Consider the following 22,090-nt stretch of genomic DNA (forward strand, 5'->3'; position numbering starts at 1 on the left):
GGAGCTATCGCCGCTCGGCACTAACCGACAGTGATGTCACCACGGCGCCGGGCTCGGTGTCCTTTGAGGCCAGTGCGTTATTAACAAACACCGCTCAAAATGTTTATTTTTGGTGTTTGAACATCTTAACAACCGTTTTATTGCCAGAAAGGGCAAAAACCTATTCTTATTTTTGTTCAACACTTGCCCTATAATTGAGAACGTTTATTTTGGCAGTATTCCTCTTGAGCAGCGACAGAGATGACCAAGCAGGGGACCGTGAGTTCTACTGGTAGGAGCCTCCTGGTTACACCAGCCCACAGGGGATTATTGTGTCCGTCCGTCCGTCGTGGATCCAAAAATAGGAGGGGTGGGGCTGGGTGGAGAGGGGAGGGGAGGGTGGGGCTGGGTGGGGAGGGTGCGGAGGGTGGGGAGGGGCTGGGTGGGGAGGGTGGGGCTGGGGGGGTGGGAGGGGTGGGGCTGGGTGGGGAGGGGCTGGTCACCCCGTGATGCCCTTATAAAACTCAACGTTTAACCTACTCACGCCGGCTTGTGCCCGCCCTCACAGTCGGCCATATTTGCGGAATACACCACTCCGCCGTTGACCCTGGCCATTGACAGAGCAACCCAACGTTCCTACCAGCTCCCTTCGCAGGAATGTTTGTTGACGGTGTCTTTTTAAAGACGGGCCTCCTTGAAAAGTCTGATATTTTGACAAAACGCTCCGCACTGTTTATGGCTTTCAATTACGTTTCTTTTTTCCCATTTTTACTGGAAGAAAAAAATCAAAAAAATGTTTTAACGCGAAACGACGAAAACACATGCTTCCGCATATTCATCGCTTAGCTGGTGTGAGTGGCGGGGCGTGCGCGTCTTGTTCTAAACGCTCGCTGTAGTTACTGCGTCAGAGTGAAACAACGTGCCATCGTGTGCAAGTGGCATTTCTTTTTTTTTCTTGTTTTGAACTGGAAACCGATGTCAAAAAATGAAACATCTGCCAAAGTAAACCGAATCATACACTGGAGCAAATGTTTCTGCCCTGAGCTCTGCCCTTGGCGATCGCAGTCGCGATGATATCTTGGCAATCGAAGTCGCAAGACCTTGGTAATCGCAGTCACGATACCTTAGTAATTGCAGTCGCGTTACCTTGGCAATCAAAGCCGCGATAGCTTGCCGATCGTGAAACCTGGGCAATCGGAATATATTGGCAATCGCGGTCGCGATACCTTCGCCTTCACGGGATACGCATCCTCAAACATTTTGACATTCGAGAATGCAGCGAAATCTACCAGCCGTACAACGCGCGCGCAAAAAAAAAATTCCTTTCAGCACGAGTCAAGGAGGTTTCAACTTCCAAAAAAAGTAATACTACATTTGTAAGGAACACTATGTTACTTTTAATCACACAGGACTGTATTTGACAGGTTTTTTTTTTTAAAGCTCTATCAAAACGCGGTATTTTCATGGTCTCCAAAAAAAGACGCAACATGCACTGGCTTTAATCCACCTGGCCAAATAATGCATTATTGTTCGATATAAATAATACTTTCCAACCCAATTACACACGCGCGCGCACGCTCGATTGCTAACTACAGTTTCACGTGCCCCTTTTTTCCCTATTTTGGAAACGGCCTGCGCATGTCCTTGTATAGACTCTACAAAGCCACGCGCCACCACTCGGCAGACGCGACGCTCATCCGCACGTGACACCGCGATAACACGCGCCCAAATCAGCGAGTGCCCTGCGCGCCAGCACGCACTCGAGAAACGGTGCGATTTAGTAGCCAAAATTGTGGATAATTGTCACATTTTTAGGTGTGTCACCAACGCAACACAAACGTCCTTGGCCCTTGCGAGTAGCATCGAGGAACTGCCTGTAGATGTCCCAATAGAGCTGTAAGGTCAGTTCAGCGTGTAGGTTTTCGCGACCAATATTATTAGATCGCGTAAATAACGACGCATTTATATTTACGCGATTTAACCCAGTTTAGCGAATGCTTTTACGAGCTGTAAGATGGTCCGTATTTAACGGCGTGTACATGTCAGGGTGTGTACGTGCGTGCGTAGGTATTTATGTGCACGTAGCCTGGCACAAGCGCCCCCGCTGAGGTCACCGCCACTTAGTGGCGAATGGCGGTTGTTGTCATGTGGAGAGCGGTAGCGTCGTGGTTAGTGCACGGCGTTCTGTAAGGCGGTGGTGTGAGTTCGATTCGTGGCCATGGCTAACATTAGTGCTGATTATTTCAACCGATCCTGGATCTCCACTTAGCTTTAAATGAGTACCTGGTGCAGTGTTTCAATTTCGGCACTGGGAAGACAAAGGTGGTCAGGTGTAGTGCTGACCACACAATTCCATTGTACGTCCATGGCCTCAAAAGGTGCTCACCAACATCACTTGGCCCAATAAATCGTGTGGCTGTAAGTGGGGTCTGTATTCATGCACAACATGAGCGCACGTTATGCGTTTCGGATTTAAAAGCTAAAGGTACAGCCCCGCAATTGCTGCTCACTACCCCCTGCTGGTGAAAGGGGCACGACGAGACAAACCCTCTATGGAGAGTCCCTTAAGAGGGTCTTTGGCCTCCTCTTCCATGCTGCCGAGACGTCTTGTTTAACATCTGTGTAAAATTTGTGTGTGTGTACATAGCCACGCAGATGAATAATTGCATTACATTTCAGTCAAATTGGACGCATTCTGCTTGGTTAAAGCCAATCAGTGAGTGCATTGTTGGCGAGGCGCATCGCCCGCCGACGTATTTAAACCTCTCCTTGTCGACTTCCAAAAAAACCGTGCGGTTTAACCCCCCCCCCCTTACCCCCTCCGGCTGCTCGTAGACATGATAAATTGCAACTGAAGGCTCTGGACGTGATCAATTGCCACCAAAGGGCCACGTGGTCCGCTGATCAACTGTGGTGGTGCCATATTCTTAGGTTTTTTTCGGTAAATTCACGTAGGTAAAAATTTCAAATTAATAAAAGTATAATAAAAAATAAAATAAAAATCACGACGTTTCGGAGGCAACACAAGCTTCCGTCTTCAGGTGGAACCGTCACAGCACGATAGCTGTATCAAGTGAGTTTTACCTACGTGACTTTACCGAAAAAACCTAAGAATATGAATCCTTGCAGTCACGCAAGCTTCAAATCTAGAATGTGGTGGTGCCCATTGACGCTGCTGGGTGGACAGAGGCGGGGTGATGGTGGGGGAGGCGGGGAGAAGAACTTGAACCCGTGACCTCTCGATTGCAAGTTCAGCGCGCCAGCCATTCCACCACGGCGGCTCCCACCGTCATTGTAACCTGCCTGTCATTGTAACTCGACCGTCATTGTAACCTCACCGTTATTGTAACCGACCAAGATGACGGCGCCGTCACCGTGGCCCCAAGCCGCCGGTGACTTTGCCGCTACGGCGAAACTGATTGTCGCGCGGCCGTCGGCGACAACTGCCGGGGATTGCAAAGAGGCCCGACTTGCCGTCTTGTTCCGCAGGCGGATGATGTCGGAGACGGAGCCGGCCCCGCAGAACTCCATCACGATCCACAGGTCCGTGTCCTTGAAGTAGCTCCCGTAGTACTTCACCACGTAGGGGCTGCAACGTAGGACACGCGCTGAACGGTTACCTCGCCGTGGCGTAGAAACGACGTCATCAGCTCGGGGGGTGCGTCAATCGGTCAAGTTGGGCCCTAATATTTGATGTTTTTTGGCCTGTATTTGTCAATCGTGATGAACGAAACTCAATAAAATTTACATTTAAAAGTGTCATCAGAATTGTGAACTTTCCATGTTCATTATGATCCAAATTCAATCTGATTTTTGGAGAACCCCTAATTTTCATGCATGAATCTAGGGAAGCTCTTGAGCGACTTTGGGCCGTAAACATGTGCTTACTTAGCTTATGCCTCGTACCTCCACTGGAGTTAAGCAAACAAAGCAACCCACTGGAGTTGGTGGTAGCCTCACATCTGCCCTTTACCGGTTCGCACCCCTTTGCCTAGCACGGAGCCACATGGCCGCACGAGCTAGGCGGCAGGCAAAGCCGTTGCGTAGCGGCTAAATTATCAGCTCACGGAGTGTGTCAATCGGTCAGATGAGGCCCCAATATTTGATTTGTCTCGCACGGTCGCATCCAGGCTATTCTATATCGCGGCTCCTCTTGCCTAATCGCTTCATCGTTACACTCACGGTCTCGAACATTTAACGCTGTAGGGGCGCTCAGTCTTCTGTTTAACACCGTTGTTGAAAACAAATCTCGTGGCGGTTGTCAATGGGGCCCCAACTCGAACTTGGCCACCAGGGTGGTGTGAGCCATGCTCGTCACGCTACCGGTGCCTCGTGTGGCAACCCCCAACCGCGCAGTGGCTGTCCTCATCCAGCAGTGGAACCACGACAGGCCTCTGACGTGTCCACGAGCAATTTACGATAACACGCTTGATGCTGGGTCACGTGATGCCACCCATTCTCATCACAAACGGCGACACTTAAATGAGCTCGCTCAAAGTGATTTCCCACTCAGACGAGTTCTGCTCACGAACCCGAGTCAGCGGCGGAAATTCCACGTTCTTATGGTGGGGGCGGGAGGGGTAGGGGGGGAATTCTCGACATCGCACGACCACTGTTGATATCCCCACGAAGCGGTAGTTGTTTTTCAACGCCCGCAGGGGGGTTTGAATTCGAGACGTTCTGATTTATCGGGAGTTACCGTTCAAAAATAGGAGACATCACTCTATCGATTAAAATCAGCTACGTGATGTATCATTTTGTCTCATTTTCCGAAACATAATCGATGCTCTTTTGTAGCTATTTCTGCACACATTTACAGTAGCGCCCAGCAAGGCTGTAACCTGTGCCTTCACTGGACGAAATGTGTAAGGCACGCGTGGAAGCATTCGCTAAATAAGCTGGACGAAATCCGTCGAGCGAAGCTTATGTTGACGTGACACTTTCTCACTCCACCATTCTGAATGCATTTATTCAACACCATTTGAAGAACATCCACATTTAAATAATGTTTTTGTGCGTACACGTGTTTTTTTGGCATGCGGTATAACTTAAACAAAAAAAGATCTGAGCTACAAATTTGTCGGGAGAAAAAAAAAAGTTTGAATTAAATTCACGGCACCTATTCCTCGAACAAAAACGTGAAGGGAACACCGAGCAATTGCGAGTCGCGCTGTGACCACTTTGACCCACCACCACGTACGTACACAGCCCTTGTGTCAAACCGCTGCTGGATGAGTGCATCCCCACAAAGCGCGGGACGGGGTTGGTGATTGCGAGGGAGGATAGGTGACATAGAAGTACGGTACGACGATGGATTTCGTGGCACTGCCCTCCGATGCACACAATCTACCCCGCAAAAAAATATCTTTTTCATTACAACTCAATGTGAGCCCGGTACAAAACGCCGATTGCAGGACGGAGGTGGGGGTAGGGAAGGGACAGAAATTCCGTGAACAGCGACCCAATTTTGGCACGACAGGGCCCTATGAAGGGGGAAACTTGGGCTCACTGCCCCACCCAGGTGGGAAATACGTGCGGGGGACAAGGAGGTTGACATGGGGAGGGGAAAGGGCTGTGAGACGCACGCATGCGCCGTGTCGCATTGAGTCACCGCTTCCTGCACATCGCGCATCACAACAAACAAGAACTCAACACGTTGGTCGATAACACCGCAGCCTAAAAATAAAAACATAAAACAAACATCACATAATTGGAGACGTTTCGGGAATGGCTCTTCTTTGTAGCACGAAAGCAGAGAGGCAAGAGAGACAGAGTGGATAGTAGGAGTTGGAAACTTTACACCATGGGGCCTGATGAGCGTTACTTTTTAACCCATTCGCATTCCGATGACGTAAGTGTGCGTCATCGGTTCTGTACACGTACATTATCGCAACGGGATCAGAAGAAGGTCATGCGGGGAGCGCGTGTGGCATAGGGTGCGGTCGTGTCGCTACAGTTCTCTGCGGTGAGGACAACATCTTTAAAAAGAACGGTGCTATGCCTCTCGAGATAAAACGGAACGCTAACCTCTTGCACGTTCCGACATTCTGCAGTGAACTAGGCCCACCCTGCAAGTCGTCTGGGAACAGGAAAGGCTTCAAAATGTTTTCTGATGGACTTATTTTTTAAATTGGCACTTGACTAGATACCGAATCGTAGCTGCTGGGTAAATAGACAAACCCTGCACAACATGGGCATTGCCTCAAGGATAAAGATCCCCCGTGTAGCCTTAACAGACTGCTGGGAGCAAGTGCTGTTAGCGAGTAGCACCTATGAAGGCCGGCACGGCACACGAGGGGGCTGGGCGCTCAGCACCACGGCCTGCCGCCTTTGTCTCCCCAGTGGCTGAGATGTTTACTACACACCGCACCAGGTACTCATTTGAGGCTTAGTCGACCTAGGGGAAGGCCAGTTCCCTACACACATACGCATAACACGTACACACGCAAGCACAAAGATAAAGATCTCCCGTATAGCCTTAACAGACTGTAGGGGCAAGTGCTGTTAGCAAGCACCTATGAAGGCCGGAACGGTACACGAACGAGGGGGTGGATGGCCAGCACCACGCCCGACCGCCTTTGTCTCCCCAGTGGCGATGTTTACACACCGCACCAGGTACTAATTTAAGGCTGAGTCGACCTAGGGGAGGCCCAAGACCGGTTCAGATAATCGTCACTGGTGTTAGCCGTGAGCGGGAATCGAACCCGGGTCGCCAGGTTCATAGCGCACAGCGCGTTAACCGCTACACCACCGCTCCCCACGCAAGCACACGCACGCACGCACGTGCACCAACACGCAAGAGTCACCTGTCACACTGCTGCATGATGGAGATCTCCTTGATGATCTCCTGCAGTTCGGACTCGACAGGCACCTGCTTGATGGCCATCACCTGCCCCGACTCCTTGTGGATGGCCTTGTAGACGCTCCCATACGACCTGGACGACGCGGCGGCATCGCGAGGCAGAGACGCACACAAACACAGAGAGAGTGAGAGAGTGGAGCTTGCTCCGTCAAGAGGTTCTCCGGCGGTGACGGCGCTGGCTCCACGTGGCCTCGTCGAAGGCCGCTGTCGCCTTCGCGCGTGCATGAAGGCGCAGGTAGCGGAAGACTTTACTTGTTCGTCTTCGTCGGAGCCGAACAAGCTCTCGTGGACGCGCACTGTTATGCTCATCGCTGCGAGGTTTTTGTAAAATATAGAAATGTTTTTTTAATGTCTATTCCCCAGGACGGAGGTGAAATGTTCATGGTATCTTCATCTGCAAGACTGATGCGGCCGTGCCGGTGCGCTGCCTCGCTCCGGGTACAAATGTACGCACGGCGTGGCATCGATGTATTGAACTAAAACTATTAAACTATTTTTTCTTTATTTTACCAGCTAAGGCTCCCACTGAGCTACTACATAGCTGTTTTTCAGAAGCGATCTGGATTTCAGAAGCGATCTGACAAATGATAGCTCGACGGAGTGGCTTGTCGCGTGGAAATGTATCGCAGCCAAATACTCCACATCTAGAAACGCATGTTTAGAAACGCGTGTGTCTAAATGTGGAGGGGAAAACCGGAGGACCCGAAGAAAAATCCACGCGACCACGGGGAGAGAGACACACGCAAACTCCGAATTACACAGGCGTCAGGGTCGGGATCAAACCCACAATCTCCTGCATACCAGGCGAAGCACGTGTGTATGTTGAATTTCTTTCGCACTATACGTGGCCAACCATGCTAACCCAGCACGCGAACGTTCGTTAGTTTCACGTTCCCGCCTTCAGTTCGTAAACAAGTAAACCCGTAAAAACAAAGTTTTTCACTATAAATCCTTTATATGCGTGGCGGCTAGAGCCTTCTCGTCCTCTGGCTTGAGATGGCTGCCACCTATGGGTCAGATGATTGTCTGCCAGTATTAAGCAATTGGTAATTAAATATTTAATTTGTTTTCCCTAAACAGTGTAAAATTTTGGAAAAAAACTTTTCACGAAAATTAATTGTCACACACAACGAGTCTGTGTGGAAAATGTCAGCTCGATTGGATCACGAGAAGTGGGTTAAAAAACGAGCGAAAGATTTGCACGGTCCTAAGCAAGCAAGCAAGCACGCAAGCAAGCAAGCAAGCACGCAAGCAAGCGAACTTAATATAAAGGATTTAAAAACGCGGCGTCCGCCGTGAATGCCGGCGATTGATGAGAGCCTTCACGTGAGAGAGTTTGTAAGTTGCCGACACATGGGCGCGTGGAGAGCGCGCGAGAGAGGGTTTCCTTCCAGCCGTCTCCGAAGCTGCAATGTGGCAACGATGTGCCACAAATGGTTCAGAGGCGTCGTGAAGCACGAACCCGGGCGTAACAATACCTTGCGAAATTAATTCTCAAGTTCGAAAAGAACGCAACGAGCGTTGTGGTAAACCCAGGGAAGTGAACGCACCTGCAAGACAGCCGATCGTTCACGTTCGCTCTCTGGTGTACACAACAACAACCGCCGTTCGCCACTAAGTAACAGTGACGTCACCACGTCGCCTGTACCAGGCTAGGTGCACGTTGAGGCCACGTGAAGTGGTCTAACGCCCGCTGGCAGCAGGAGGTCACGGGGCAGACCCAGCAGGTGCCACGGGTCAACTGACTGAGATGACTGGCCCGATACACACACACATGCACAAAAGACAAATATCCCTCCCCCACTCCCTATAGCCTAAACAGACTGTTGGGACTAGAACTGTTCGCTAGCACCTCATGGCTAATGAAGGAACACGAGGGGGTGAGCGGTCGGTACCACGCCCGGCCGCCTTTGTCTCCCGAGTGGCGATGTTTACTACATGCCCCACTAGACGCCCGTTTGAGGCTGCGTCGACCTAGGCGAGGCCCGGTGCCGGGTTCAAATATTCGCGACTGTTCTCGGGTCGTGAGCGGGAATCGAACTCGGGTGGCCGAGTGCACAGCACGGTGCGCTAACCACTGCGCCACCGGTCCCCACACGCGTACATTGGCACGCGCGGGGTCGGTGTGCTGTCTAAACACATTCCTGCGGAGGGAGCTGGTAGGAACGTTGGGTTGCTCGGTCAATGGCCAGGGCCAACGGCGACGTGGTGTATTCCGCAAATATGCCCGACTGAGGGCGGGCACAAGCCGGCGTGAGTAGGTTAAACGTTGAGTTTTATAAGGGCACCACGGGGTGACCAGCCCCTCCCCACCCAGCCCCACCCCTCCCACCCCCCACCCAGCCCCACCCTCCCCACCCAGCCCCTCCCCACCCTCCCCTCTCCACCCATCGCCACCCCTCCCATTTTTGGATGCACGACGGACGGACGGACACAATAATCCCCTGTGGGCTGGTGTAACCAGGAGGTTCCTACCAGTAGAACTCTGCGGCTATTCACCGGCCTGTCGCTGTGCAGCAGTATCGCACACGCCGAGAGCGGCACGATATTTGGCGATTTAAAAAATATATTTATATTATTTAACGTTTTTTCAAATCTTGATTTGAAGCTTTCGTGATTGCAGGAATCCATACTCTTTCGTTCTTTCGGTAAAGTCACGTAGGTAAAAATAAAATAAAACAAATCACGACGTTTCGATCGCAACACAAGTGGTCGTCATCAGGCAAATAAAAGAAGTTTTTTTTTCATCCCAGGAAAGGCGAAGCTGTGACGCGTCGCAGATCCACACACTGCCCGCTCCTGTCGTGATATCGGACATCCTTGAGCGTGAACAGCGGCGTGGCGCGTGCGTGCGCGTGCGTGCGCGAGCGTGCGCGTGCGTGCGTGCGCGTGCGTGCCGGAGGGACACGGGGCGGTGCGGGAGGAGGAGGAGGAGGGGGCGATGGTTCGTACCCCTCTCCCAGTTTCTCCAGGACATCGAACACCTCCTCGGGCTCCTTGCTCAGGCTCTCGTCGCTCAGCTTGTGGAGGCCGCTGGTCAGAGGGAGGATTGGTGGTGGGGGGGGAGAGACACGAGAGCGAGTCGGACGTTCGCTCGCCACGTGCAGCGACAACCCGCAGGGAAGTCGGCGAAACTGAACTCACAAAAGCTAAAAGAGACAGACAGAGACACAAAATAATCCACGTGTTGGATTTGGCCCAGCGGCAACAGTTAACTCATTCACGGCCGAGTCTACCTAGGCGTTCTGCACATCCTGGTATCGGTAGGCAGTGGAATGTTGAAGGAGCTGGTGTGGGAAACACCACGCTCAGCTGTCTTTGTCTCACCAGTTCTGGTATTTACACACCCTCCGATCATCACGGCTGGCTAAGTACGGTGCGAAAGCAGTTCAACGCGCACACAACGCACCAGGCACTCATTGAACGCCGAGCGAACCTAAGGCCTAGGGGCAGATTGATATAGCAACTTCGCCACATGTTGGCCGTGGCTGGCAATTGGAGCCAGATTCAGCGGCTTCGCGGAGCTCGGTGCGCCAACCACCGCAACCACCGCACGGACGCGTTGCGCAAAGTAGTGGGTGATACGGATCGCAATTCATCACGAAGCGGCGATGACGCCACCAGAGCGAGCACCTGTGCCAGGATCGCACGCAGACAGGCGCGGCGGAGAAAGTGCGATTACATCCGCGCAAACCACACTCGCACACACAAAGACAAATATCCCCCGTGTAGCCTTAACAGGCTTTTTGGGGCAAGTGCTGTTTGACGACGAGCACCTATGAAGGCCGGCACGACACACGCTGTGGGTGAGTCGCCAGCAACCACAGCCGGCCCCGCCTTTGTCTCCCCGAGTGGCGATGTTTACAAATCGTACCAGGTACTCATTTGATGCTGAGTCTACCTAGAGGAGGCCCGGTTCAGCTAATCGTCACTGGTTGCTGGCCGTGAGCTGGACTCGAACTCGAGAGACGTGGATCGTAGCGCAGCGCCACCACTCCCCATACGCACACACGAGCATGCACACATGCACAACGGCGGCACATGGCATCATATAATAACTAATGGCACACAGATTCCAGCACATTTACAAGATAAGGCGGCTCAAGTGCTCTGAGTAGCGTTGAGCATGCCTTAAAAGTTAAATAATCTTTTCCATATTACGTGTGTGCGTATGCATGAGTATTTAGTAACGACCTTCATTTCGCCAAATCTGCAATGGATCGTGTTCTCCGCGTAATGCTGCGTTACCGGGCGCTGTTATTTTGCGTTGTATCACGTGGTCAGCGTGGCAGCACGTGTTCACCGTGGTAACACGTGTTCACCGTGCACTATAATGACCCCGTGTTTGTAACCAGACCTTCTGGGTACCAATTTTTTTAAAATTCATTTTTCGCCGTTCACCCTTGCAAGAGAAAGAATGCAAAACAAAAGTGTTCGCCCGCGCGCGCCTTCGTCTTTGCGCATGGCACAGCGAGTGAGTATTGTTGTTGTTGGTAACACAGAAATTAGACATTGTACGAACATTTAACGTTGACCCTTGAAGCGGTGCAACAGCGTTAACGCGCGCGCGCAGAACAAAATATCTGGCACTACTGCGTTATTAACACGGGATACGAATGCGTTTCGTGCAGATACATTTTTCCTGACATTCTTGGCTTTCCAACTTTTTTTTTAGCCCTTCGCCCCGCCACTTCTACCAGAGGCTTATGTTTCTAATGAGCCTGGGGGCCGGTAGGAAATTGAAAGTGTGGCATTTCTGGTGCCGAGTTACCTCGCTTTTAAAGACCGCCGGCTATATGCATGCCACGGCAATAAGGTAGCAGATATAATATTCACGTGGCGCGCGCCTTGCAACGGTGGCTGCGTTCTCGCACGGGAGTTTCGCCCCCGCGTGCTCTCTGCGAGCTTGCAGGGCAAATGTGCGTTCGGGTTGCCACCTCGGAGGTGGAAATCAAGGCGGCACACGTGTCGTGGGAGGAAGAAGCAAGAGGGAGGAGGAACGGGAACAGGATGATCTCGCAGTAACTGGAAGAGGGGTGAAATACGTGCAAATGGATTGCCCCGAGTGATGTTTTATTACGCGATGGACAATAAAAAAAAACCAACGGCAAATTTAATTCCGCTGGAATTTTTATAGATTTCCCAGGACAACTCCCCTCTGAGATTGTTGGGTTGTTCTTATTCTTGCTGCCGCATTGCCCAAGCGTGAGTTTAAATGGAGCTTAAGTATTTTTTCATTTTACTCTTTATTTGTATTTAGTGACCTGCTTGCCTTTTTCTCTACTTTGTACTCCTATCGTTTTTTTTTTGTATCGGTTGCTGTTGTAACTTGCTGACCCGCCCCTACTGGACATCTGCACCTTATGGCGGTACCCCGTGGTACCATAGTAACCCTGGCTCTCGCATAATGTCCGTGATGCAGTCGTTTTGAGTCTGCTGATGGTCGGCGATGCGGCAATCGACTCATCTCGACGAGCTGCACACGATGCACCGCTACGGTGCGTACCGCGAGCGTTCAGGGTTTCGGCGCAATCGTCATCGCTGCGTTTCGACATCGCGGAGTAGCACCACTGATTTCGGATTGATTGATACCCTCAGTCGCGGAGTTAAGTACACCCCTGGAAAAAAAAGTGTTCCAGAAATAAAGAATTTAATTGCCTCGGCCATTCTGTATTATTTGCTACCCCGGGGTACCGCCTTAAGGATCATCTGTCAAGAAGAGCTTCATTGCTCATCGGAATCCTCCAGTCTAAATATTCTGATTCTGAAGAAGAAGTCCTGAACAGGTGACAACCCCGACTGTCCATCGCAGCCCTGCACTCAAGAGGATCATTTCTGATTGGTCCGCCTTGCGCATGTGCCTCACATTAGCCCTGCGCGTCTCGTGAAACGCGGAGGGCAGTAATTCATAAATCAATAAAATCGGAAAGATTACAAAAAAAACGCGCACCTCCCGAGCAGATTGGAGCCACATTGGCAGGCCTAGGAGAGAGTTTGCAGGCAGCAGGGCGAACGTTTTTTGCGAGCGCTCTCGGACGCTCGCAGCGGCGCATGGGCAGGCAGCGTCCACCCGAAGGTTTTTTGTGGGTTTTGTTTTAATAAACGGCCAGGGGGAATGGTCCCGACCGCCAGAGGCCCGGGCGTCAGCCCACTCTCCTAGCAGCAGCAGCAGTAGCATCAGCGGCAGCGGCGGGCAGAGCTGCGCATGTGGCAATTCACGACGAGTCCCGGCTGGAGGGTGCGGATGGCTGTGGCATCAGGTGGACGGAGCGGATCGGAAGCGGCGGAGCGAGCGAGCGAGCGAGCGGGTCAATGAATGACGAAACGCACGTGAAGCGGCGGGGGCCGCTTCCGCGGGGCTTCTCGTACGACGCTCGGCAGCGAGGCCGAGCGGCTCAGCATTCGTCGGGCGAAAGAGAGAGAGCGGGGAGGGCTCAATCGTAATGGTTAGCAGGCTCAGCCGAATGTTTGGAGCAGATGCTTTTTGCATTAACACCCATAGATCACCGCTTCACTACTCCCATCAGACCTGTCAGATCTCTCCCTCCCGCTAAGTCGTGCTGGAGTCGTTTTTTTTTACCTCTCCCAACACCCCCCCACCATTTAATGCCAAAAGTCAACGCCGAACACACTTTCATGCTGGTAATTTAGAAAAAGAAGCAAGCAGCGCAAATGGAACACACCTGAGCGCTCGTGTGCACTCCGTGGCAGAGGTCGCAAACGGGTACCCGATACCCGTACCCTACCCGATACCCGGCTACCCGTACCCGGCCGGGTACGGGTAGCCGTTTGCGACCCTGGTGCGGCCGGGTACGGGTAGGTCGTTAGTCACTGGTGAGTAACCGTTTGTCACTCATTTCGGGTAGGGTAGGGGTATGATATGGCTACCTGTACCCGGCCGGGTACGGGTACCCATTTGCGACCCAGGTGCGGCCGGGTACGGGTACGGGTAAGGAATCAAAACCCGTTTGCGACCTCTGCTCCGTGGCGACCTACACCTGAGCGCTTAGTGCGGGCCCGAGAGCCGGGGGCGGTCAGCGAGCCACCGGCCACCGAGTAGCCGCAGCCCGCGTCCGAGCGTGCCACACGTGTGATGGTTCTCCCTCTCCTCTCTCCGACGATATCACTCGACGCCGCGCGTCTCTTTTGAGCATCAATGCCTCCCCCCCCCCACACACCCCTCTCCACCCGCCCGTATAGGCGCTCTGACACGTTCCCATTCTTGTTTTTCGCTTGCCGGCTGAAAACGGCTTAGGCTGTCTGTGAAGAGAAACGGGGCTCGCGTAAGCCAGGAATTCACACGCACTCGCCCTGCAAAGGTGTTCGTGCGTGCGTGGTTTCTTGAACCCGGCGCTGTGATTTCGTTTTGGCATCGGGTGAGAAAACGAGCGTCGGGGAGAGAGCCGAGTTTGACCGGCATCGTTGCCCCGTCACGAACCAGATGCTGTTCTTTTCTAATTAGACCCGCGCAATGGTGACACTAATATAAATGGAATTAGCCGTGGCGTTGTTAGGCCCGGATCTGAGTGTATCCTCCAAATGCTTTCCAGACTTTGTTTTGCAATGCAGAGGCCTCGACGTGTACTTTCGGCAAGCACCTGCAGACGTTCCCAGACATTATTCGCAATGCAGACTTCAATCAACGTGTTCCAGCAAGTGCCACATTCCGCCATGATATTGTTTAATTGTTTAATTGGGTTCAATACCGGCCTTGTCGAACCTCCGCTGGGCTCACGAAGCTATCCTGATCTATTGTTTTTGATAAATATGTATTAAAAGAATTTAACTCAACGCATTTGTCAACAACACTGCCATAAAATAAATATATATATAATAGGTGACGTTTCGGGCAATGGTCTCTTGCTTCATAGCACTTAACAAGGCCATTGAAGAATGATTGCCCGATATGTTGCTTATTATATATTTTTACTTTAAGGCAACGTTATTGATATCGATGACGGGTTTATTGTTCATTGTGCTTGTACCAACGCAGAAAATCACCAATTAATTTGCTCAATGTTTTAAATACAAACTCACCACGCGTAATATGATCGTTGTTTTTTTACCCTTTTATCTGGCAACAAAACTGACACCTTTTTTACAAGGAGTCGCGTTTGCATTGACCACAATACCCACAGTCGGAATGCAAACAAAAAACACAACTCTGATAATGTATGCATTGTCCTTGAAATTGATTGGTCCACACCCGTGACAGCTTTCCTTAGAGCCTAGTCTCACATGGTCTCAGTTTTGTTGCCAGATAAAAGGGTAAAAAGACAATTATCACATTTTGCTACTGGCAAAGGAGGTTCCAATGGTCACCACGCGTTCTTTGTATATGTGGAGAGGCAGAATGGAGTTGCGCTTATATTTGATTTCACCCACAATGTTCTACAACAATACGTGTGCACTACATCTGGCAACCCAGTGGCAAGTGTTTAGCAAGCCTGACTGAAAACCGAAAAGATCTAAACTGGCCCAGAGTTTGCTTACTTACAAAGTCCTCTGCTGGAGTGTTAGAAGAATACAAAAAAGTGATGCAATCTATTGCTGGATAAAGGTCACTCCACACAGTGTCGTTCATGTGAGGTGGCTTCACCATACTTCACCGCGTTCGTCAGTGCGGGTTGCAAATATAAGGCGCTTTTGAAAAAGTGGATTTGAGATCATCGTGCGTTAAGAATGTGTAGAGATCTTATTTCTAAACTTATTTCTAAACACATTTTTCCCCCTTTGGTGAGATGGGGCCCATGACCATCTGCCGATGTGGTGAGGGTATTGAACTCAGGTCGCCGGGTTCATAGCGCAGTGTGCTAACCACACTTTCTCCTGCTAGAAATACACACTCCTGGCCGCCTTCGTCTCCCTAGTGGCGATGTTTACTCACCGCACCGAGCTACTCATTCGAGGTTGAGTAGACATAGGGGAGGCCACGAACCGTTTCAGATGATCGTCACTGGTGTTGGCCGGGAGCCGGAATCGAACTCAGGTAACGGAGTTCATAGTGAAGTGTGCTAACCCCACTTTCTTCTGCTATAAATACACGCGCACATGCTCGCACATGCGTTTCTAAAATTTCACATAATACTGAGCTTTATGAACTTTTTTTCTCTTTCATTCTTTCCATAGTACACTTTAATGATGCCGTCGAAAATACCTCAAATTGCACATCAAATCGGGTTTACCTGATGTTTCTCATTTTTTTCGTAACAAAAGGGAATGTGTGTGCAGGCCACGAGCGGCATATATTACACACACACACGCGCGCGCACGCCGAGGCTTGAACGAGCCCAATTATGTCACAATCGCCTCTGCTCCGCGAAGATAATTTGATGCGATATTTTTCTGCGCGCGTGTTTATTCAGCTGGGCCACCACCGCCGCCGCCGCCGCTGCTGCTGCTGCATTGTGGGATCACGGCGTGTGCCGGGCCTCTCTGTCCGGGCGGGCTTTTTTGTATCGTATTGCCCAGATGTTGCCTCTAGTTGTTGCCGACTTGGGGGGAGGGTGGGGCGGGGGGCTCCGTGGCCCCCCAGCTGTTAGCGGTTGCAACGCGGCTCCCTCCCCGGCCGCAAGTTTAACTCCCCGTAATTCCGTTACGTTTTTAGGGACCACCGTTTCGTGTAGTTTTTTGTTTGTTTGTTAAACAACCATATTCTTCTTCCTAATTGTAAGACCGTGCGCAGATTGGGGGGGGGGGGGGTAGTTGCTGCGGTGAGCGCTACGCCGCGCTACGAACCCGGCCACCCGAGTTCGATTCCCGCTCATGGTCAACATTGGTGACGATTAAATGAACCGGTCCTGGGCCTCCCCGAGGTCGACTCAGCCTCAAAGTGAGTACCTAGTGTGGATGTGCAAATATCGGCACTAGGGAGACAAAGATGGCCGGGCGTGGTGCTGGCCACCCACCCCCTCTTGCGAACAGCACTTGCCCCAACAATCTGTTAAGGCTATAGGCGGAAATTTGTATTTGTGCACGTAGCATGGCACAAGTGCCATGGTGATAAAAAAAGTTTAGTTTTTTTATTTTAATGCCAATCTGATTACACATGGCTGGTGGAACCTTACAAGGTAAACTAAGCTTGTTTTTTTATTTTACCAGGTAAGTCTCACGAACTATACAGCTCTTTTTCAGAAGCTACCTGACCACAAATGATAGCTCAACGAAATGGCTTATTACTTGGAAATTTATAGCAGCCATATACTCTAAATGCACGTTGATTCTACACGTGGAGAGAAAAACCGGAGGACCCGGAGAAAAATCCACGCGACCACGGGAAGAAAGACATGGAAACTCCAAATATACAGCAGGACGTCAGGGTCGGGATCGAACCCACGACCTCCTGTAGACCAGGCGAGGTAGTTAACATCTCCTAGCCACCGTGGACGATCAAGGTAACATGGATCAATTGTTTTAATCGATTACAATTGGTCAAAACAAGCCCCACGATCAATACGGCGTGGAGAGAGAGGCCTTACATCCAACAGTGGGTTGACAATGGGTAGTGATTTATAATTCTTGTCATTAAATTAAACCGGCTTGCTACATTATAAACGTGGTGTAGATTATCGCTAGGGGCGCGATCCTGCCTTTGTTAGCGCTCCGTGTCAGGAACCCAGTGGCCTGACTTTGACGCTCGGTCCCAACGGGCAGCGGTGGCCAGTGACGTCTGCACTGAGCCTTGGGCCAAATCCCACTCACCAATCTGCGTTGACCAGAGTGGCGAAGTACGGCTAAAAATACCCCCCGCAACCGACAGCGTGGTCAAGCTGTCATCCTGTCACGAAGGTCTGAACATTTTTATAATAATAATAAAGTCTCTTTTTAAATAATGAATTCATACGCGTGTATTACCACGTTTAAAGTTTTACTTTACACTTGCTATAAAAATAAGTACTTTAAATTATACTTGTAAGATCGTTCAACACTTTCCATAATGATAAAATATAGCAATATGCGTTACCAACGTCCGTTTCGAAAATGCATAATACGCACACGGACGCGCCCGATAAAATATCACCCCTTTTGCAAACTCGCATCGCAGTCCTTTGATTTAATGAATCGTCCGTTCCATTACGCGTAATTGTCCGACCTGACTTACTGCTGCCTCCCGCCCCGCAATACATTTGCCCCGTCCAGGTCACCCACGTGCAGCTCAGCGCGTGCGTGCGGGTGTCGGGTTCAGTGGCAGATTCACGAGTTACCAGCGGCAGGCAGTCGCCCGTCTGGCTCACAGCCGGCTCAGTTTGCGGGACCGTTCCACTCACAGAGACGCGCACGGCGGGCCAGGCAAAGACAAAGGTCGCCCGTGTAGCCCTTAACTGACTGTTGGGGCAAGTGCTGTTAGCGAGTAGCTGAAGAAGCTGGAACTATTCTAGATCAGGGGTCGGAAAACCTGCGGCTCTTTCAGACACTGCCTGGTGACGTTATTCGCCGCGAGCTTGTTCTTGAAATCTTGAGTTTTTGTTGTATTTTTATATATATACCGACTTCGAACAAAAATTTACTCTTCTTGAACCTACCAGTAATACTAATAATTCAGTAATAATAATAATTCAGTAATAATACAATAATTCCCAGAGAAACGGCGCGTCGCCTACGCCGACTGGAAGCGGGCAAGTTCGCCGGTGCTCGCAAGACACTCGCGATGACTTTCTCCGGGCCGCGCACTGCCAAGAGGCGTAAACATTTGGTCCATTAGCCCCGCGCGTGTTTGTTTGTCCGTGAAGATAGCTCCGTCAGAAGTGATTGTGGATATTAAGTCGACTTCAGAAACGGTGAGGTCACCAGCAACCACGATAGCGGCTGCTGGGCGGGTGGACGGGGGCGGGGAGAGATGCAGTTCTACAACTCCCAAGAATCTTGAGAAACACAACAGCTCTTACCAAACGGCACCTGTGGACGCTCCCCCGCTTTTAAATATATAGACTTTTAAACAACTTTTATTGCCGCCAGCAGCAACAGCACTGGAGGCGATTCCGATATGAAATACACAGTCACCAGCAAAACAAATAAACGCAATAAATCCACGCGCTGTGGCGCTAAATGCACCGCGCACAACACGAAAGAAAAGTCACGTGGTGGTGGTGGTGGTCATCGCGTAGAGAGAGAGAATAGCGGCCGCACCAAATCTCAGAAGAGAGTAAAAATTCAAACTCTTGAGACGAGGCCAAACTGCCGCGAGGAAAAACTTGGCAACGCAAATGAGAAAAATCTGCTTCTTTATGTTAACCAGATGACGAAGGCGATGACGATGATGAGCAGTTGCAGTAATAATATTAATGAAACACGGCGCGGCAGTGGTTTTGAAGTTGATGGAAACGGGCTGTTCCCTTGCGCTACAGAGCGCCGCAATCAGCACTATTTGTATTGGAAGTTTGTGTTTGTTTTCGAGCAGGCGCTCATTGATGGAGTGATTTTCCTAAAAGAAAACATTCCAGGTGTCTTTATGATGCCCTCTCGCTCTCAACCCACAAAGCAGCCCCATGCATTTTACTTTGCATGAATTAAGTCACTTTTTACGTGTTTTCCTGGGACAAATACCGTGTATGTTTTCGATAAAACTCCACAATAGAGGTTTTTGGGTTGGATCGCGTGAATATCAGTGTCGTAAAACCCACCACCACCCGACACAGCCAATGAGTAAGGTTACTCACATAAACAAAAAATGCCAATTCGTTACTAGTTCAGCACTCCGGTGTGTTGGAGAGTAAACCCACAACATTTACAATTCAAGTACAATGCTTCGCCGGTAATTACCTTACTAATTGGCTGTGTTGGTCGCGACAGCCTAAACATTATCGACCTAGTTAAGGTTTCATAATTAATCATGAACGCTGCACTAATGATACGTTTTTTTTAATTTGCAGCCCATTGCCAATCTACTCCTGGACGAAACCCACCACCAATTCTGTGTCAGACGTAGGATGGGTGGGGTGGGGTGGGTGGTGGGGTGGGAATTGAGTTGGTGAGTTATGGGTGGGCAGGATGAGTTTACATATCGCCTGCCACTGACGTTAGCCATGGCCAGACGTGGGCCAATGGTCCACTTCTTTCGGACCATACGGGAATATGCACGTATAATCCCGCACCTCCGATTCGCGTGGTTCGATACATACGGTGCGAACGAATTTCAACATGCCCACATGCTTAATTATCTGAATACAAGCGCATTGTAAGGTGTTGCACAAAGCGTAGATGGTACGCACAATGCATACGAAAATGCGTGCGTGTATAAGCTACACTCGTGTCTGTGTGTGTGAACATATGGCGTGCGTATTCACCACTGAATATACATTTCTAATGTGTGGTTCGTTAGTGTACAATACGCTGAGCCTACGAGGCTATACATTCCAACAGCACAACAAGGGGAAAATTCTCGAGAGAGAAAATAAACTATCGGCGTTTTTGCGAGTGACATATTAAACACAAGCATGCGTGTAATTGGGCATGACGTGCAAAAAAAAACATTTCTTTGCGACATTAACACAACATTGAGCCTTTTTCTTTTCTAAGGAAACCTTTTCGTCAAATGTTTACAAACACCAAACTGATTTGAAAGTGTGGAAAAATGTAAGTTTTTTTGGCACAAGTGTAAACCAAACAACGGCCCCGCCACAGAGGGAACCTTTTCATGCGAGCGGCACCAGCATCGACATCTCGACGCGGTAGCCTAACCCTGGTCACGTGATCCAATTTTTTTTTTAATATTCGCAGCTCGTTACGGAGGGCCACCGTCACTCGCCCGTGGCGTGAAATTTCATTTTCTTGGTCGAGGGTTGGTGGATGAGGAGGAAGAAAGTCCAAGCCGTTGCGAGTGGCTGGAGGGGGCGGGGGGCGGAGGGAGTTTAGTGGTGGCGGTGCCAACCCATTGGGGCACCCCAATAGCCAACGGTGCTCACCAGAGGTGCCGGGAATTACTGGCTCTCCATTTTAACACGTAGCAGTAGTAGTAGTTAGGCTTTCACGACAGATATCCATAATAGGTTTTTTTTGGGTTAAATCGCGTAAATATGAATGCGTCATTAAACCTGCCGCCAGCCAACTAGTCAGGGTTGTCGCGTAAACAGAACGTGGCCAATTCGTGACTAGCACAGCACCACCGGTGTGTTGGACAGTACGCCCACAACATTTACGATTCGAGTGCGACGTTTCGCCCGTAATTACAATCAGTCCCATCAGGCGAAAGCTCGATGTAATTACCGGCGAAACGTCGTGCTCGAATTGTTAATGTCGCGTGTTGACTTCTCCAACACTACCGGTGTGCCTGGACTAGCTAACTAATTGCCACGTTTTGTTTAACGGAAAAACCCCGCTAATTTGCTGTGTCGGGTGCTGGCTGGTTTTACGACGCATTTGTATTTACGCGAATCAACCCCCCACACAAAACCTATATTAGGGAGTCGCCTCCCCTTGTCACTCTGCTCTGGCTACTCCCGTGGTTTGCTGTTCCTGTGAGTTTCAAACGTTGATTCCTCCACGCACGCCGAGGACTTGGTCTACCAGGTCGACTGGACTCCGACACCGAGTTCAACCACCACGCTGCAGGTCACAAGACCTCGTCGAGGAGGCCGCTCTCCTCCTATCTTACAGTTACGTGCTAATTTCTCACATTAACATCGCTAGCCCCGGTCACTTCTTTATGACCCTTGGGCTACACCCATTTCAAACCTTTTAAAACAGTCTGCCTCAGCAGCAGACCATGCTTTCACACCTGATGACGGATGCTTGTGTTGCGCCCTAAACGTCGTGATTTATTTTATTTTACACCCACGTGACTTTACCGAAAGAACCAAAGGTTATGGATTCCTGCAGTCACGAAAGCTTCAAATCAAGATCAAGACCTCTGCTGCTTCGCTCGCGCTGGTCGACTTTGGAATCCCCTCCCATCGTCGCCTCTCTCACCCAAGTTCGCACGACAAGCCTTTGCTCGATTCAAGAAAACGGATTAACTCCTGTCTATTACAACTTTGATAGTGTTGTTTGTTGCTGGACGGTGAGCATTTTGGGCCTGCATTTGCCAGTCGTGATAAACAAAACTCCACCCAGTTAAAATGTTGCAGTGTTATTAGAATTATGAGCTTCCCATGTTCATTCTGGTCCGAATTCGATCAGATTTTTGGAGAACGTCTATCTCTCATTCACGAATCCAGGAAAGGTCTTGAGCTACTTTGGGCCGTAAATATGTACTTAATTAGCTTACGCCTCGTACCTCCACTGGATTGAAGCGAACGGAGCAACCGGCTGGGT

At 50.4% G+C, this 22,090-nt stretch overlaps 1 protein-coding gene across 2 annotated transcripts in view; it reads right to left on the minus strand.

Annotated features, from left to right (window-relative positions):
- The window catches only part of LOC133344189 (serine/threonine-protein kinase 3-like), a 139,501-nt gene that overhangs the window by 105,230 nt on the left and 12,181 nt on the right, over positions 1 to 22,090 (minus strand). For both annotated transcript variants that reach the window (XM_061554217.1, XM_061554216.1), the window contains exons 2-4: positions 9,794 to 9,874; positions 6,786 to 6,914; positions 3,454 to 3,568 (exon numbers count right to left, since the gene is read on the minus strand). In XM_061554217.1, coding sequence (XP_061410201.1) covers positions 3,454 to 3,568; positions 6,786 to 6,914; positions 9,794 to 9,874 — 325 coding nt within the window. The remainder of the gene's footprint in view (positions 1 to 3,453; positions 3,569 to 6,785; positions 6,915 to 9,793; positions 9,875 to 22,090) is intronic.

Source organism: Lethenteron reissneri, chromosome 19, assembly GCF_015708825.2.
Source record: "Lethenteron reissneri isolate LAM-NWPU_2019-01 chromosome 19, ASM1570882v1, whole genome shotgun sequence".
Classification (NCBI taxonomy): Eukaryota; Metazoa; Chordata; class Hyperoartia; order Petromyzontiformes; family Petromyzontidae; genus Lethenteron; species Lethenteron reissneri.